We start from the raw sequence: 18,565 nt of genomic DNA on the forward strand, positions 1-18,565 counted from the left end.
TATTTTAAACAATGTTTTATTTCATTTTTGCATTTTATAGTAAATGGATAAGGATATATCTAGGATGGAGGATATGTACTATGACATTTTGACAGAATATTAAATATAGAGCTTGTTTTCAAAATAGCACTTTCCCAGTGCTATTGTTCAAACTGCAGGGAGCATGGATTCACGAACAAAACATACATAAAAGAAGCATATCCCTCCCTGCAGAATATGATTAATCACATGGTAGTAATCTTTAAAAAAAGACACTTTTCCTTAATTGTTGGAATAAAAATGAATTAAAGGTATGGTGCTAACAACCTTTAGCAATAATTGAAGGAATATATACATCTTCCTGCACAAGGAGATGTATGGGTCTGCTGGTCAGTTTTGCCCACTATAGTGAGATGGGTTTTCTTTATCTTTCAGTTATAATAATCCGTTGAAATCTATTGGGGATGTATACAGTGTTAGTGCATCCCACCTCAATCTCCCTTTACTGGGCAGCAGCCACTGTGATTAACAAGGGTCTATTCCCCTGTTGATGACTGACAGATATTCTCACTCTTGGCAATATATTAAGTATCCATTCTATACTTAACTGATATTTCTTGTACCAGTCATATATACTAATTCTCTACTTGCTGGTCCTAGTGTAGACAAACTCAAATCTGTACATGAGGGGAAGTGATCAGCAGGCACAGGTTACACAAGTCAGAAATAATAAAATCTGTTAAGGGGGAGCATCCACAAAGGGGGCGTGCAGACCAAGGAAAGAAATCTGGACATTATTACATGGAAAACATTAAAAAAAGTTAGGTCCTATCTTAATACTCATTGTTTTAATATGTTGTTCAATATTGTTTACAGAGAGTGAAGTTTTTTTATTGAAGCAAACATTCTGTTTCTTTGTTGACTGATAGCAAAAATCAGACATACTCCCTCAGCTATGATGCAAAGTACATTAATTTTGAAAATCTGTCCATCAATGCAAAATAGAGGACAAGGGCTTATATAAAACAGAATTTCAGAGAAAGCAGAATCAAAGAAGGGAAAAAACCAGGAAAAACACAACTGAAGATAATGAAATAAAAGTCCATTTTAAATCTAAGTAAAAGTACAGTCAGGAAGGATCTCAAGAAGAAACAGCATAAGCTGTTCTTTAACGAAAAAGCTGAGTAAATTAGGAGCAATAGTGCATGAAAATGTTGTGCACACTTTATTAAGAGTAATGATTGTGGAACAATTCCTTTTTTTGTTTGCTTTAGCATACTAAGCGTAATTTTCTTTCCTATTGCTATAGTCAGCATCTGGCTTATAGCACTGAAAGCAGGACTAAAGCTAACTTGCTGATTTTCACTTTAGCCTGAAGAGGTGAAGCGTAACATTTTTACTTCCAGACTTGACATATTATTGTATTTTATTTGATAGGTGTGCTATACAGAAGCTGATGCCTAACAGCAATAATGCAGACTACTTCTCTGTGCATCAAGTGTAAGTCAGACATCTGAAGTAGTAGGATAAAGTAAGTAGGACTCACAGGGGGCACATCTACACTGACCATTTAATGCAGTTTGAAAACACCTTGATAGCGCAATATCAAGGCATTAAGGGGTTTAAAAAAGGATCAGTAAAGTTGAGGGATACTCGGAAATAAAGCCTAAGTGTAAATCACATTGCATAGCAAAACCGATTATGGAACAGGTGCTTTGTTGAACCACATATGTGTACTGGTGCAAGGAGAGCTGGAAGAAATAAATCCTCTATGGCAGTGAAGTCGTGAATACTGGATATCCTGGAATCAGATTGAAGCCAATCTCTGCGGTGGCATATAAAAATAATCCAGGCCTCAACCCAGTTCCAAGGCTTCCTGTGCTATTACTCTGCTGAAACTGCTGCCTCCTTTGCCAGTTGCACATCAACCTAAGTGGTCAGTGTAGATGTGCCCAGTGTAGATGTGCCCTTACAAATGTTTGTAAGGTAACAACTCCCCATCTTAATATCAAATGGCAAACAAAGGAAAGATTTATTTCCCAGATAAAGGAAGGATTTCTCCTAGAGCTTTCTACAGCAATTCCAACCAATGTTATTCATCATCTTGGGCTGTCAGGGACTAAGTCCAGGGCGGGATGTGAGAACAACAAAAAGGAATTAAAGTACTTCCTTCCCAAAAAACATTCTTCCAGTCATGTGAGTCTCTTTGCTGATACTGTGGCTACTTCACACAAGATTTTTTTCCCCTGATTTCGACATATACATAGGCATAAGGAGGCATAGAAGAACACATACAATTTATCTTGTGCAAACCAATCATGTTTCTATTTTCTACCATATACATGTGGCAAAGTAGATACTCACATGATCTTCAAACTTGATGGGTATATAGAGTTTCACTTTAAAATCAAGTGTATACATGTAGAGAACATGCAGTCTGCAAAGCAGCTTTCAGAGTTTAGTTACAGGATATGTTGAAAACAAGATGCAGCAATATTAATAAATAAAAACGAACCTGTTTTAAAATGAAAACCCATCATATCCAGCAACTGAAGAGCTCAGTTGATGATTTGTTTATGATTTGATCTGTTTTGTTATGTTCGTTTGCATTGAATTTTTGCCCATTTTTATTGTAAATCACCCTCGGGGAGATAGAGAAGGATAAAATAAAGATTATTATTATTATTATTATTATTATTATTATTATTATTACAGAAGAACAGTCTACTTGTTGTTTCCAAGAAAGTTAAAATGCTATCTCATGTATGACTACTCTGAAGTAAGTCCCACTGTACTCATGGTTACTTATTTCCAAGTAAACATATATAAGATATCCAGACTTACTGTAGGGAGTGCCCATATTTTCTTAACTACCATTCATTCCAGCAATGAAAGCCACAACTGGGGCTATATAGAGTTAATAATCAAACCAGACTTTCATTTGGGAGTCTTTGCAATGCCCAGCTGATGTGAAATAAAAGTGTTCTTAATGTCTTCAAGACTAAAGCTAATTTCTTGCAATTCACTTTATTAAAACGTGACCCAAGAAAAATGAAAAGTTATGGCTAGAAATATGTTGCCTCTAGTGATATTTCCTGCCCACAGAATACAACAGGTTCCCAAGTATTTTTCTGGCATAATGGGATATTTTTGCAACCTTTAAGATGTTTCTTTTTATTCTTTTTGGTTTGTTTGTTATAAGCTATTCGTTACCTTAGCTCTTGTGGCTATTTGCATACAGCTATTAGTGTGGGGTTTAAGACTGGATTAAACGGCAGAAAAATCCAGGATTGCCTGCATAGGCACACACATTCACAAGATGGAGAATTATGGGCAAGATTTTTTAATATATACAAAAGAAATATAGGATCACAAATGGAGACGTGCCATACACGGATTATTTTAGGGAGAAATAGCTCATACTATTTTACATGAAGAATATCCTGATGTTTTCCAAGTTCTTAACTGATGAACCAATTGGTTATTTTAGCAGCATTTCCTAATTCTTGCAAAGGTAAATCAAAACGACAGTTGGTCATAACTGACTCATAAAGAAATCTGTTTCTGTATGATGCCAACATTCTGGATGGACGATAGGAATAAGTGTTATGGGTGACAAGAACTGTTCCAGAACTCCCAATGTCACTAAATACACAAGCAAAAATTGGGGGTGCTTAGATAATTCCAAACTGCGCCAACTCATGAAGCTCCAGGTGGCTAAATGCTTCCCAGGGACAGATCACAGTGATATCTGCAAAAGATAGAAACAATAAATATTTTTTTAGTTGACTTCAGTTTATGGCAACTATTATGTATGAGAGACTTCTAAGGCAGCCTATTATAAAAAGAAAAGAAAAAAAGAATTGCAAATCCAGGATCATGGCTTCTTTTACTGAGTTCTACCTATAATATGGTGTCCCTCTTTTCCTACTGCCTCCAATTTTGCCAAGCATTATTGTGTTTACTAATGAGTCATGTTGGTAATAATAATAATAATAACAACAACAACATCAACATCAACAACAGTAAAAACAACAACGGTAATTTCATTCTTATATCCGACCACCATCTCCCCGAAGGGACTTGGGGCAGCTTACATGGGGACCAAGCCCAACAGAAACAGAAATAAAATATAGCACGAATTAAAAACACTACATTTCAATAATTAAAACAATTGAACCAAACAACAGACATCATAAAAACATAAGAGCTATAATCATCAACCAGTAACTGACAACAGTTGGTGTGTTCTGATCTAGAAGGGCCAGGCAAGGGCTAGTGCAATACAGCTGTTAAGAGCAGGGTGGGTAATAAAGTGCTACAAGGCCAGACAATGAGGAGGGCTGGGGGGCCTAGTCAATCGATGGACCAATTAATCAAAGGCACATTGAAACATCCAAATTTTCATGTCTTTACGGAATGTGGATAGGGTGGACGCTAATGTAATCTCCCTAGAGAGAGAGTTCCAGAGCCAGGGGGCCACCACCAAGAAGGCCCTCTCCTTCGTCTTCACCAATTGTGCTTGTGATGGAGGCGGGGGTGAGAGGAGGGCCTCCTCAGCAGATCATAAAGCCCACACAGACTCTTAGGGGAAGATGTGATCATGAAGATAGATAGGACCCAAAATGTTTAGGGCTTTGTATGTGATAGCCTGCACCTTGAATTGGACCGGAAACATTGGCAGCCAATGGAGCTGTTTTAGTAGGGAGGTTGTCCACTCCCTATAATTATCTCAGTTATAGCCTCAATTTAGTTATTTTAAATTCTGGTTTAGGCTTGATTGGATCTAGGATCTGTTTATTTCAGGCAATCCATGGTACCTATAGAACTCACTACCAGTGCCATATTTCAGAGGTGGCTTGAGTGCTAGACTATGGTTCCGGAGACCAGGGCTTGATTCTTCGTACTCTCTCAACTATCTCAGATGTTAAAAGGGCAGGAAATGGGCTTTACTTTGTTACTTCAGTTGTACTAGGTGAAGGGGAAAATGTGTGTGGGATCTTCTGATTTATATCAGAAATGGATGGGAAGGGGCACTATTTGGTGATTGTCTTTAAGTAGCAAAATAATTAGGTTTGGGTCTGCGGAGCTGTTCATTATGCCAATCATCCAAAATCTTTAGAAACATGTGGATTGCTATTCTCAGAAGCAGCAAACGGGGTGAGATGATCTCATCTGTTCTAAATGATCTGGCAAATCTTTTCAGATAAAAAACAGGAAAACAATCCACCCTACTTTATTCACCATGTGGATTAATCCAAAGCACACTACTATTTCTGCATTCTTCCCACAAAGGCAAAAGTCAAAGCAATATTTTATCTTGTTTACCTGTTCCAAGCCCTTCCATTCCTGGGATATCATCTCCAAAGCTACAGAAAAAAACCAACAAAAAACAAAAGAGAGGTGAGATGTGGTTCATCTAAGACAAGGAAGGATAATGAGGACCTGCTTATGCATCAATATTTTAAGAAGAACAGCAGCAACAATAACCCTGAGAAGAGAATAACAACATGAAAGGGAATGAGCTAGTCAAGAGCTGCACTAATTGAAGGATCAAGTCATTCAGCTGAATTGCGTGTTCTCTTCCCCCCTCTTCCCATTAGTGAGTTCCTGTATTTGGCCTGTCCTTGTTTTGCATGTTAAGTGTTGGGATTATGAACAGGTGGAACTACAAATCCAAAGACAAATGGCCCAGCTTTAAATAGAATATAATCTCCTCCTCACATTCTGGTACATGTGATCCGTTTAGATCAGAGAATAAGGATCTGCCCATAAAAAAGGTCTTATCACTGTGAGTGAACTGGCAGTTTCTGCTTCCAAGTAAAGCTTCTTCTCACAGAAAGACTTTAGTAAGGGAAGGGGTCTAGACGCTACTACCTTGCACTTTTAATTGTTCATTTGTGTTCATTCATCTTTTTTCTCCCCTTCCATAAAAAGATATGTTAAAGAGTAAAAGACATAGTTTTGTCATGTCTTGATTTGTAGAACCCCACTGTTTTAGAAACACCCAGAAACTTACGGCTAATGGCATTTCTGCTAACAAAATGTATATCCTTTTAGTTTGGTGCCATAGTGAACAATTGCAAGAGCACTGTTGTTGAAAAACACTGCAAAACAAAACAAGCACTGTATTGTCGAAGGCTTTCATGGCTGGAATCACTAGGTTCTTGTGGGTTTTTTCGGGCTATAGAGCCATGTTCTAGAGGCATTTATCCTGACGTTTCGCATGCATCTATGGCAAGCATCCTCAGAGGTAGTGCGGTCTGTTGGAATTAGGACAATGGGTCTGTGGAAGGACTGTGGAATGGCTGGGGTGGGGCAAAGAGCTTTTCTCTGCTGGAGCTAGGTGTGAATGTTTCAACTGACCACCTTCATTAGCATTTGAAGGCCTGCCTGAGCCTAGGAAAATCTCTTGCTGAGAGGTGTTAAGATGTGCCTGGTTGTTTCCTCTCTGTTGTTTTGCTGTTGTGATTTTAGAGTTTTTTAATACTGGTAGCCAGATTTTGTTCATTTTCATGGTCTCTTCCTTTCTGTTGAAATTGTCCACATGCTTGTGGATTTCAATGGCTTCTCTTTGCAGTCTTTCTTTCATGTCACTCATGTCAACTTTACCATAAGCTGAGCCACAGTGACATTTAGGGTCAACCTACATACTTTATCATCCAAGAAAAATAAAACCTGCAACTTTGTGGAATGACATACTTTATGACTCATAATTAGCTTAATTTTTGAGTGTGATCTGAAAATGGTTTTGTAATCTTATACAGGCAGTCCCCAAGTTACGAACAAGATAGAATTTCAACTTAAGAACAAACCTACAGAATCTATCTAAGTCGGAATACACTAAAATACACTATATTTTAAAGTGTAACTTCAATTAAAGATAGATAGATAGATAGATAGATAGATAGATAGATAAGCTTTGGATAGTATAGGGAAGGCTTAACGCCCCTATGGCGTTTATTTTGCTATCTGTGCCCCTTTTCCAGAAGACTTAACCTCACTTTCTGACTTTGGTAATTGGATTTTGAAAAAAATGTCTTGATGTAAAAACAAGGATTGGGGATAAAGTTTCCGTGGAGACACTTTTTACCCAACTCTTTCAGGATGGGTAAATTTCCCTTCCGATGGGTAAATTTCTCTCATTTCCTGTTGTCTCACTCCAAATGGTCATAGTAAGTTATATATCCCAATGACATCATCCATCAGTGGCTGCATTTCTGGCCTAACAGTCATTTCACGTAATCCACATTGATCTTTGTATCTGATTTCAAAATATAGTCTGAGAATCCACCAGTATATCTTTAAACTATAAAAATCTCTCCCAAGAAGACTTTTATTTACTTTTCTGTTTTCTCTAATACGACCGATTTTCATTAAACTTCTCACCCCCCCCCCAACCCAAACAGGTACTGGCTCCATTTAATTGCACCACCATACATATTTGTACATGCACATTCCACTTCGAAGCAATGGGGGTGCTTATGAAGGATTCACTTTTCATAGAGGCAATTCCTTGGAGACCTTTGGCATTTCTATGATGTAAGGTTTATGTACACATACATGCAAGTTTAGCACAAGGTCAACAGCACTAACTTCTGCTTTCACAAACTTAGGGACATTCATAGTGTACAATTTCATGCAGAAATTAAAGTTTTAGCACAGGTAGGGTACCATGCTTCTGTAATTTTCAAAGAGCCCCAAATTAGCATATTTTTGGAGAGCAGGGAAGATTGAAGTAAATTATCTCTAGCTAATTCCTATATGTCTTGGCAGTATTCCAACTCCCGTTACTCTAACAACAGGGTGTTACACACCTGTGACTATTGTCATCATGCCTTGATGGTTCAGGCACCTACATTAAGCGTTTTTGCCCGTTACCTATTCCACCTTGCTGAGAAGCATTACATGGGGTTCTTAGCCCTGTTTATAATTAACCAGAGGGCCTGGATTGCAAGGAATTGCTGAAAGGTAATCCCAAACAACCCCAAACCTAAAGCAGTAGGTTTACATAGCAATAGATGAGTCCCTTTGGCTAACAAGAGGACTGGCTGGTATTGCACAGCCTTAATAAGCATTTATGTAGCTAATTCTCTGTTCAGTTGCCTTTCTCTTACCCTTTTACTCCTTTCTTTGGGGGCTTGCTTTTGAACTGTCTTGTTTGCCTTTGCTTGAATTTTGGAGGCCCCTTGCGTGGTGTGGTAGGCCCAGTGTTGGCTGCATCTGTGTTGAGGTTAGCCGGAGGAGGGTTGCTCTCCGTCATTCTTAAGCTGCTCAGAGGCACTCAAGCTTTTCAGACTGTTCTCTCTGGAAGAGAAATAACACAATTAATGATCAGGTGACAATATTTGATCACTTATGATATTTGATGCCATGACAGTTGGAGAGGTAAGAGAATAGAGATGTTCTTGGTTGCTATTCCAGTCTTGAAGAAATCCAGAGACACTGACCTGATTTAGTGGAGAACAAAGCTTGTATAACTTTGAATAAATGGGGAATTTGAGAGGAGTGTGATACTTTGTTCTGTGGAACTGTGACTTGATAAGCTTCCCTTACCAAGCTATCAATATTTCAAAATGTTAGGAGTCTTGCCCTCAATTAATTTAGTTCCTGTGTTCTCTACTCTAGAACTCTGAATATCCGAGCATTCATATGGATGTCAGTATTTTTTTAAAAAAGCAAGATGCAGTGCTTTGGCTAAAATCCTGTTAGTGACACGTGCCAAATACATATCTTTTTTGTTGCTTGTGGAGGTTGGTATTGTCTTTGACCCTCACCTGGACTTATGAATTGGGTGCTGCAACCATACAAAGTGACGATTCAATGACTAGTAGCAGAGATAGATTGGAGAAGTGTCTATCTCCTTGTAGCCAGATGGAAACCAATGGCAGTGAGCCTCCAGTGAATTTCAGTGCATGGTGTAGTTACTCTACATCTGATTAGAGCAGTGGTTCTCAACCTGTTGGTCCCCAAATGTTTTGGTAAACTGGCTGGGATTTCTGGGAATTGTAGACCAAAACCTGGGTACCTACAGGTTGAGAACCACTGGGTTAGAGGGACATAACCAGATACCTCTTTGATCTCCTGCCCCTTTTCACCAGACAGAGAATGGCCACGGAGGTGCCATTGATAGTGTATGATTTAAATTGGTAGACTTTCCCTTCCCTGCCTGCCTTCCTTCCTTATGCATAGGTCATACATTCAACAGGGACAGCATGTTGCATACTTTCAAAAGCATAAAATGTTTAGGAAATGGGGCAATTCTTTCCATGCAGGTTACTTTTCTACTTCTCAACATGTTCTTTCCTCCTCGGTTGAATAAGATAAGCAAATGTAGCAGCCTAGCTCTGCTGAGCCATCTATCTGCAAAATTGCTGAGCTCCTGGCTGATAAGACCAGGTGGTAATTTAAGAACAATGGAGTAATTATGTGGCTGACTGCGATCCTTCTGTATTTCCATTTACTTGTTCTTATCAGGAAATTGTTTTTGGTGGACCACATGCTTTACATCCAGAAGGTCACAGTTTCAATCCTTGGCATTTGCAGGTTAACAATGAGGTACCAAATGATGAGAAATACTCCATCTCAGATCTCAAGAGCCATTACCAGGCCAGGTAAACAATAAGGAGCTAGATAAGGAATGGAAATCTTGTGGCCTGCGGCCAACATACTGTTCCCCTGGGCCATTGTTGTAGTTCAGAGGTTCCTTTTGGATATGCTCCACGTGACCCAGATGGGGAAATACTCTGACCTGATCTACAAAAAGTTGATATTATTGTTATTACTTATTTATGTTTCAAACACCCAAAACAGAGGAGGAACAACTAATTCATTATATTGATTGAGGGGCAGTTCATGACATTGTTTTACATAGTAAGATGGAAATTGAACACACTGGATGTTTTGTTGAAAAGATCCTCCGTATCTTAGACAAGCATGGCATATAACCAGATAGGGTGAGACTGGGCTAGGGAAGCTTGCAGCTAGGCTAGTCATAAGAGTCATTCACAGGAAAATAGTAGCCAAGGAACTTTAGCCTTCTAGGTCCTGAAAACATATGCTGTAACCCACCTTGAGCCACTAAAAGAGGCGAGTAAGAATTATGATTATGATTATGATTATGATTATGATTATTATTATTATTATTCCGATGATTGTTTTTTCAACTCTCTCTGTAACATGGAACTCAGCAATTTTCTTCTTCTTTTAACTACACATCCGTGCCTTCTTTCTCAGAGCCAGCATGATTTTATGTGCATGGGAACACGTCTTCTATATCATCAGTATATCTATACTTTATGGGTTGGATAGAAGATAAATTTTGGAAGAGGGATCAAAATTGCTTGCTGAGCAGAGGTGATAAAAGTCACGCTTGCTGTTTTTTTCCTTTACACATTAACTTAAGGAGAAGCTGCTCTGTGTTCATTGGCAGTTGTTCAATTTCTAATCTTTCTAGTTTTCCTTACAAATCCTAAACAATAACTACTACAACAAATATGGGTATTGCCCAATTTCAGCTAATGTGCTAACTGTTTATGGATTCCCACTTTGCCAGACACAGACCAATGTTCTAATTTACACTAAAAAAATCACTTTACAAAAAAGATTTAACTTTTCTCTTTTTATGTAAAGAATATCAAAAATATTAGGATACAGCTGCCTTGTTCCAGAGGGCAAAAAGAACGTGTCCTTTCTTTCCTCCCATGACACGTCACTAGCTCCCATTTATGACTCCTTACACAAGTTATGTAACTCTTTATTCTAGATGTTTCCTTTTATTATGCCCCCTACTGAGAAGAGACAAAATTAGCCCCAACGTATCTGAGTGCATGTCTAATCTTTTGATCCCTGTGTATCACACTAATACAACAGCATAACATCTTATTATGGGAGGGGATGTTATATCTCTAGGTTATAAAAGCATGAATGCAAATCCCAGGATATAATGAGAATAGATATAATGTCTTAGAAGGAAACAACTTGTGGACATTACATAAAGGGGGATATTTATCATCTAAACCTTTTCTGAAAAGCAAGCCAACTCTTTTGTAATACTAACATTTGAAAAATAAAGGTAAAGTTATTGAACTTAAGAAGACCAGAATTCACAATCATCCAATTATTCACTATCATTATGAATCATTTCATGGCCTGTTTATGAGACAACAAAAATACTTTGGCAGTCACTTTGTTCAAGCTTGTTGTCTTCTCTGGCAGAAAGCACTGTCTCAATAAACAAAGGATCATAATAAACAATCGGTTTTGCTTTGTTTCCATTTAGTACATGTTGACATGGTAAAGAGCAAAAGGAACAAGCAAAAAACCCTGGAGGATTTTGCATGCTTTTGTTTGTTTTGCTTTTGAGAATGAAGAAAGCGAGGTACCAATATTTTGGGCACATGTTGTTGGCTACCACAAACCTTTAGGACTTACTTGGGCAAATTTCATGCTTCCTATAGATGTATATATGACATGCTGCCTGTCATTCAGCATTTTGAATTCACTAGGTTTTACACCCAAGTAAATGTGCAGTGGTTTGTCATTTATAGTTGCCATTTTCTCATAGGAGCCCCCGGTGGTGCAATGGCTTAAATCCTTGTTCCAGTAGGACTGCTGACTGAAAGGTTGGCGATTTGAATTCGAGGTGTGGGGTGGCCTCCAGTCCATCAGCTCCAGCTTCTCATGCAGGGACATGAGAGCAGCCTCCCACAGTATGGTAAGACATATGGGGCATTTCCTAGGCAATGTTCTTGCAGATAGCCAATTCTCTCAGACCAGAAGCGACACACACACACAACCCCCCCCCCCCACACACACCATTTTTTCATGCATCCTTCTTCTGGAAGTTAAAGTCAACCCAAAAGACCATTTGTTCAAGTAAACATCAATTAATCAATCAATCACTTTAATTTTGTCCTGCCTTTTTCCTAGAGAAGTATGCAAGGTTGCTTGCAGAATAAAATATGCATAGGATTACATACAATGAAACCTGCTACCACATTTCCCAGATAACTCCTTGCCAATCTTGAGATGGAAACACAAAACAATCTAATCATGGACATTTACAGCAAAGCTGAGAATTAACTCCAAGCACTGAAATCCTTCATCCTATCATTGCTGAAGCCAATGGGGCTGTGCCAGTTTGAATCAGTGCAAACAGACCTCTATGGTGTCTTAAGCACAACCATTTGTCCTTAAGTTCAGCCTTATTTGAAGGATTTTCATTCCGCATTCATCCTCAGCTTAGACTTTTTGTATTATAACCAACAGTAGAAAAAACATTTCAACGAGAAGCCTATTATTGGATTTTCCACTGCCCTTTTCTCCTTTGAACAAGTTTAAAAACAAACTATTTTCACTGCTAGATTTCCTGAAAAAATCAAAATGTACCACTTGGTTTTTTAGCAAAACTATTTGCTAATTATTGTGAACCATGATTCTGAGTCATCAGCAAAAATTAATCAAGCAAAAGCACACCATTGATTTCTTTACTCGAGTTTGTGTGCTCAAATTTTCACTAGCATTGTACTATATTAAGTGCCTTAACTAAATCTCTTGGCTTGGCTTTGATCTTTAGCATCACGTCTTTAAGGTCCTCTTTTCATCCTTTGAAACTTACCTCTCTCAGGAATGTTCAACAGCAATTCTGCTGGTTTAGTTGCCTGTAGTTATTACCAAATCCCTGCACAGTTCTGAGATGAACAAACCAGCTGCAGGCATTAGAAGTAAAATGTCGCTGGAAAATGGCTGTGCAATTAAGTGTCCTTTCTCTTCCCACCTTCATCCTCCGCCTCCAGCCTCCAGCCTCAAGCTCAGCATTTTCTAATTGATTCTGACAGATCCCTATTTAGTGTAAGAGGTGATCCATTGTATAATGACCTTGCTGACGTAGATGGCTAATTTCATCTAATGCAATTGGCAATGATAATGTTCTTAGTGTGATGCTGTCAGGTGGAAACTCACCCTTCAACTTAATCTTCCTTCTGCTTCTTCGCTTTGTTGTGTAAACAAGAAGGCTTGTGTGCGAATGGCAAATCGTCTCTTCTTAATCCATCCCTTTCAAAACTTTAATCACTGATCCTCCAGGAAAGGCAAAACAGGCATTATCTTTTATAGCAGAAGAAGACCCTGAACTCCAGATGGGTTGCTCTGAGCTTTTAAATGGAGACCCTTCTATATGTGCTCTATGTCCAATAGTAACATTTTGCAGGTCCATGGAAAAGCAGGACTAACCATGTAAAAACTGCAACCTTAAGTGTTCCATAGTGGATGACAGTGGACCCATTGTGGTATGTTCTGAGATCTCCACAAAGTCTCAAAATCCAGTCATCAGAAGGAGCTATTTAGATTCTTCTCAATCTGGCAGTGTGCATCAGACAAATAGTATGGTACTACTATGAGTTTCTTCTACCAGTTTCCTACCTAGAAATTATTTAATCCATCTTCAGATGTGATTCCAGAAGCATATTGCAGATTTATTCCTGTTTTGGGATGACTTGTTCCAGCTGCTCATAATGAATATTTCCAGCATCAACATGACAAAAGTCTTTTCCTCTTCTTATCTCTTCCAGTAGTAAAAAATAGGGTTATCCAGCAATCACTGAAATTGGAAAATCTTCCTCCAAATGATGTCAAGTGCAAATCTCCCACTGGTTTAATAGAGCATTTGTAGAATTATCACCACCAAGCTCAGCCATGTATGTATTCCTTAAAATTTCCCGTTCTCATTGCCTAGCAATGTTTGAAATACTTTAAAGAACTCTGTTAGGAATATTTCTCAGCAAACCCAGCCAAACACATCAACCCATATGACCACAACTGCCAACTGGTAGATCAAAATATTGCTAAGGAAAGGCCTAAGGAAAAAGTGACAAAACTCACCCAGTATTGCCTACATGCTCAAAACACAGTTAATCTAGTGAATAAAGAGCTACTACATCTGACTTTTTAAAAAAAGGAAAGATCAGCAATTTCAAACGATATCATCTTTACTGCTTGTGAATTCATTTAACTTCAGAGATCAACGTACAATAACATTTAAACAAGGTTTCAGTGCATTCTTAAAAGTTTCTAATTCTAAAGCAAGAACCACAATATATTTTTCCTTCCCTCCCTGTTCTACTGACTATGAGATGCAGAGATTTAAATATAAAACTTACAGTATTGGGGACTCCGCCTCGAAACCATGAAGTTATCTTCTACTCACTTTGATCAGAAAAATTTCAGAAAGGCTATTCATCCTCTAGAAATACTCCAAGTCCTCCTAATCCTCCAGGTGACATCACTGTTTAATGCCACCAATTACAAAGTGTCAGGCCTCTCAGCAGAAGCAAACATGCTTCTGAGAATGCTGATCCCAGCTGTACTTTGGAGTGCATTTGGGGAGAGCTGTATTAGGAGAACATTGGAGACAGCAGAACTTCCTCGGAGGAGCCTTTATAGTGCTCCTAGCATTATGTTGGCCAAAGGTGGGCAATGTATGGTTATCAAGATATTCTTGGACTACAGCCTCCATCCATCTTCTTTGGCTTGTTGGCTAGGGCCAATGGGAGTTGCAATATGATGGCATTCAAAAAGCCACAAACTGCCCACCCTGTGGGTACTGACATCCCACTTCGTTTGTAAGTGGATGAAAAGGTGATTTAGCCAATGTCTTTGTTTCATAGATACATAATGTCTATGTGTTGGAAAATACTGCCATGCCTTAATAACAGGAATTTCTGCCAAAATTACTGAAAATGTGATTTAAATGAACAAGGCAGGATAGTAAGCCAAGGTTTGATTCTGGCTTGTTTGAGCTAATTGTTTTATATGAGGGTGTGTCAAAGAATTTTTCCTCCCGTGCCATAAAAACATTATAAATGAAAATATAACAGCAGAAGTTGCTACAGATCATAGCCTGAACTATCCTCTACACCAGTGGTTCTCAATCTGTTGGTCCCCAGGTGTTTTGGCCTAAAACTCCCAGAAATCCCAGCCAGTTTACCAACTGTTGGAATTTCTGGGAGTTGAAAGCCAAAGTATCTGGGGACCCACAGTCTGAGAACCACTGCTCTACGCAAAACTACCGTTTAACATAATAACCATCAATTTGTACACATTTGCGCCATCATTTAACCCAGGCATCAAACCCATTTTGGAAAAATTCAGGGTTTTGCTTTGTGACCCATGATTTTAAAGCTGTTTTAATGTCATTCAGTGTCAGACTATGCAGAGAAGCCAAAGGTCCTCTGAAAGACAACCTACGAGGTTCCAGATTGAATGACTTGGATGATGTTAAATCAGCTATAAAAGCATGAGTCACGAAGCAAAACAATGACTTTTTCCAAATTAGTTTTGATGCCTGGATTAAACAATGGTGCAAATGTGTACAAATTGATGGTGACTATGTTGAATGGTAGTTTTGATTGGAGGATAGTTCAGGCTATGATCTGTAGCAACTTCTGCTGTTATATGTTCATTTCTAATGTTTTTTTGTGACACAGGAGGCAAAACTTTTTGACCCACCCTCGTATATACCTTGTTCAAAGTAATTCCCTCCAGACAGCTATCCTAGCCAGGGATTCTGGGATCTGATTTAGAAACAAGCAAATGGGGGGCGGGAGGACACACCTAAGAGTAACATCATATATAAGTTCTTTTGGTGGGGAGAGGTTTACATTCAAGCGATCTGTAAGTCTCTCTGTTAGTGCTAAAAAGCAGAAATGAAAGTCATTTCTTCAGGAGTAAGGTTTTCAGGTGCTATTTGTGGTCCAACACATTTAACATCAGGTTTTCATTATCACCACACACTACATCACCATATCAAAATAGAAATGTATCTCCATATCTCAATTTCTGTGTTCCACAGTATTATTAAAAACACATGTACAGAACCATTAAAAGAATCCAATATTGGAAAAGATGGATGATAATTTCTTGAGGCATCTGCTGTTCTGTGTGTGAACACATGCATCTAGTGTCAAAATGCCCCCATTGCAGAGCTTGGGACCAACAGATTAACACAAGATTATTCAGTTTGACTGACAGTACACATGTTTGCTGTCAGCTTCTGTCAGCTTGAGAAACTACATAAAGGGTCACCAGTTTTGCCGTATGTGATCTTCTCACATGCCTGCTCACCTCCAGCTCTCCATCTGTCTCAGCTGCACTGAAGCCTTCTCTGTGCCATTTCATTATTCCTTCTTACATAGTGTTTGCCCTCACAGTTTCCTATATTTTAAGCTATTCATTTTTCTTCCTTTCCAATCATCCCTCTTTCCATTTTTATCAGCGTTGCACTGCAGTGCACTATGTATATTGATTGACATGTGAAACATATGTTCGGTATCTTATCTTCCCTCCTTTGATCCTTTACATGCTCTATCTACTTCTTTCTTTCTTTCTTTACCACCTTTTTCATTACTCTGCAACTCAGGGTGGATTTAAAAATTAACACAAATACGGATAAAAATCTCATCATACAAAAGTGAAAATATTAAACTGTGTCAATAGGATAAAAGCAATTTAAAATCATAATTATTTTTAAAGAAAACAAAAATATAGAATCATAGAATCAAAGAGTTGAAAGAGACCTCATGGGCCATCCAGTCCAACCCCCTGCCAAGAATTACATCACATTATTAAGCCTTTAACCCATGAACAATCAGTTCTCAAAGACCTGTCAAAACAGAGGTTTTAGCTTTCACTTTGTAACTGTCCAAGGTGCTAAATCTGTTTGCAAAATAGGACTTCAGCATGTTGGAAAGATGTTTTAAAGTTCAGACTTAAATGCAGCTTTAAAGTTCAAGTTAAAATGCAAAAACTACAGCATTCACCACTCCACTGGAATGGGAGCCACTATCTGCCACTGACCACCACTAAGAAAAAAAAATTCCCTGAGGTCTGTGTGTAAACAATATTCCAGCTCTGTGTCCTCCATCACAGCAGCAGGAGATGACGGCTTTCTCTCCTTTCCTAGAAAAGAGGAAGCGCCAGGCTCAGAGGAGTAATATTAGATGGATTCCTAACAAAGGAAGACTCTTTCCAAGATGTAAAACATAAACTCAAACCCAAGTCACGGCTAAATGCTATGGAATCATAGTTTTTATATAACTGCCTTGAGTCCCTCAGGAAAAAGCTCGGATTTAAAAAAAATCATGGGATTTGTAATTTGGTGAGACACTAACACTTGTTTGTTGTTCATTTGTTCAGTCATTTCCAACTCTTCGTGACCTCATGGACCAGCCAACGCCAGAGCTCCCTGTCGGTACTGGTCCATTTAGTTTTCTTGGCAAGAATACTGGGGTGGTTTGCCATTGCCTTCCCCACTCTTTGGTAGAGAATGTTAAAGACCTTGTAAAACTTCAGCTTCCATAATTCCATAGCATTGAGCCATGGTAGTTAAACTGGTGTCAAACTGTATTAATTCAATAGTGTAGATGCTATACTGAGCATTGAGCATTTCATAGTTTGAGTACTGGGTATTCCAGCTTAGGTGACCTTACCAAGAGTCAAGACCCCAGATAGAATCTCATCCTCTCTCTTAACCCTTTCGCCACACAAATTGGTGCATCTGAATGATAATACAATCAAAACCTAATTGCAAGCCAGTACTTTTGGAAGACATGTTCTGAGAGTGATACAGATTTGGTACATAGTGGTACAAATTGATATGCATTATGAGAAAAATAGTGCTGTAAGTGTTACGTACAGTTCAAATCTTGATCATGGACAGGGCAAGTCACCCCAACATGTAAAAGACATACAGATCAGGCTCATTATTTTTAGATACTGTCAATTTTCGGATTATATAGAGGCAAGAGGTGTCTGTAGTGGAATTACAAGACATACCGAGCTTAAACTCTTAGTACTCTCAGTGACGTTATTCATTATACACAGCCAAAAATAACACTTCCTCCAAGCCCAGTCCTGCCAGGTGGTTTGTTTGCTCCTTTGGGGATCTGTACTTATGTCTGTATAAGCAAGTGTCACTCTAAGTACATTTGTATATTGAGTGTTTCAAGGGGGCTGACCTACCGAATCCATCTGCTTAATGGCAGCAGAGGGGATCTACCATGCACGTTGTGATCTAAAACATCTGTCAAGAAGAATCATCTCCTTAATTTTAGTTTGCTTTCCACCTCCTCCTCCTCTTCCTCCTCCTCCTCCTACATCTCCTACATCTTCCCCTTCCTCCTCCTTTTCTATATCACGTTTTTCTGTCTTGATCAAGATCCAAAGCTATTCACAAGCTTAGAAAAATACAGTTAAAAACCTACAAAGTATCAATATTAAAATAGTATTAAATATTTTAAAATTCCGTTAATATGACATTAAACAAGTAAAAACAAGTAATTTTGCATTGCTTATGCAATACAATCCTATGTGTGTTGACTTTGAAGTAAGACTTACTATGTTCACTGGGTCATATTCACAGCTGAGTTGCATACAATTGCATTCTGAACAGTTTAGCCTAGATTTGAGGAATCTTTTCAGATAGATTTGGTTTGGATGATTAATTGTAGGCGAACTGTTTAACCCTTTCAAAAATGCTTTTACATTCCTTGCTGATTCATAAGCAAGATTAGCATTGTGATCAGGTCTT

At 38.5% G+C, this 18,565-nt stretch overlaps 1 protein-coding gene across 2 annotated transcripts; it reads right to left on the reverse strand.

Moving 5' to 3' along the window:
* PDE6H (phosphodiesterase 6H) lies at positions 1-14,243 on the reverse strand. 2 transcript variants are annotated; one of them, XM_060777214.2, is made up of 4 exons: positions 14,139-14,243; positions 8,097-8,286; positions 5,308-5,348; positions 1-3,730 (listed from the first exon to the last, which is right to left on the reverse strand). In XM_060777214.2, the coding sequence occupies exons 2-4, from the start codon at positions 8,240-8,242 to the stop codon at positions 3,654-3,656; spliced, it is 264 nt and encodes an 87-aa protein (XP_060633197.1). In that variant the 5' UTR covers positions 8,243-8,286; positions 14,139-14,243; the 3' UTR covers positions 1-3,653. The 2 variants fall into 2 exon arrangements, with proteins under 2 accessions (XP_060633197.1, XP_060633198.1); XM_060777215.2 differs by lacking the exon at positions 14,139-14,243 and adding an exon at positions 12,599-12,776.
* Between the last annotated feature and the right edge of the window lie 4,322 nt (positions 14,244-18,565).

This window comes from Anolis sagrei, chromosome 5, assembly GCF_037176765.1.
Source record: "Anolis sagrei isolate rAnoSag1 chromosome 5, rAnoSag1.mat, whole genome shotgun sequence".
NCBI lineage: Eukaryota > Metazoa > Chordata > Lepidosauria > Squamata > Dactyloidae > Anolis > Anolis sagrei.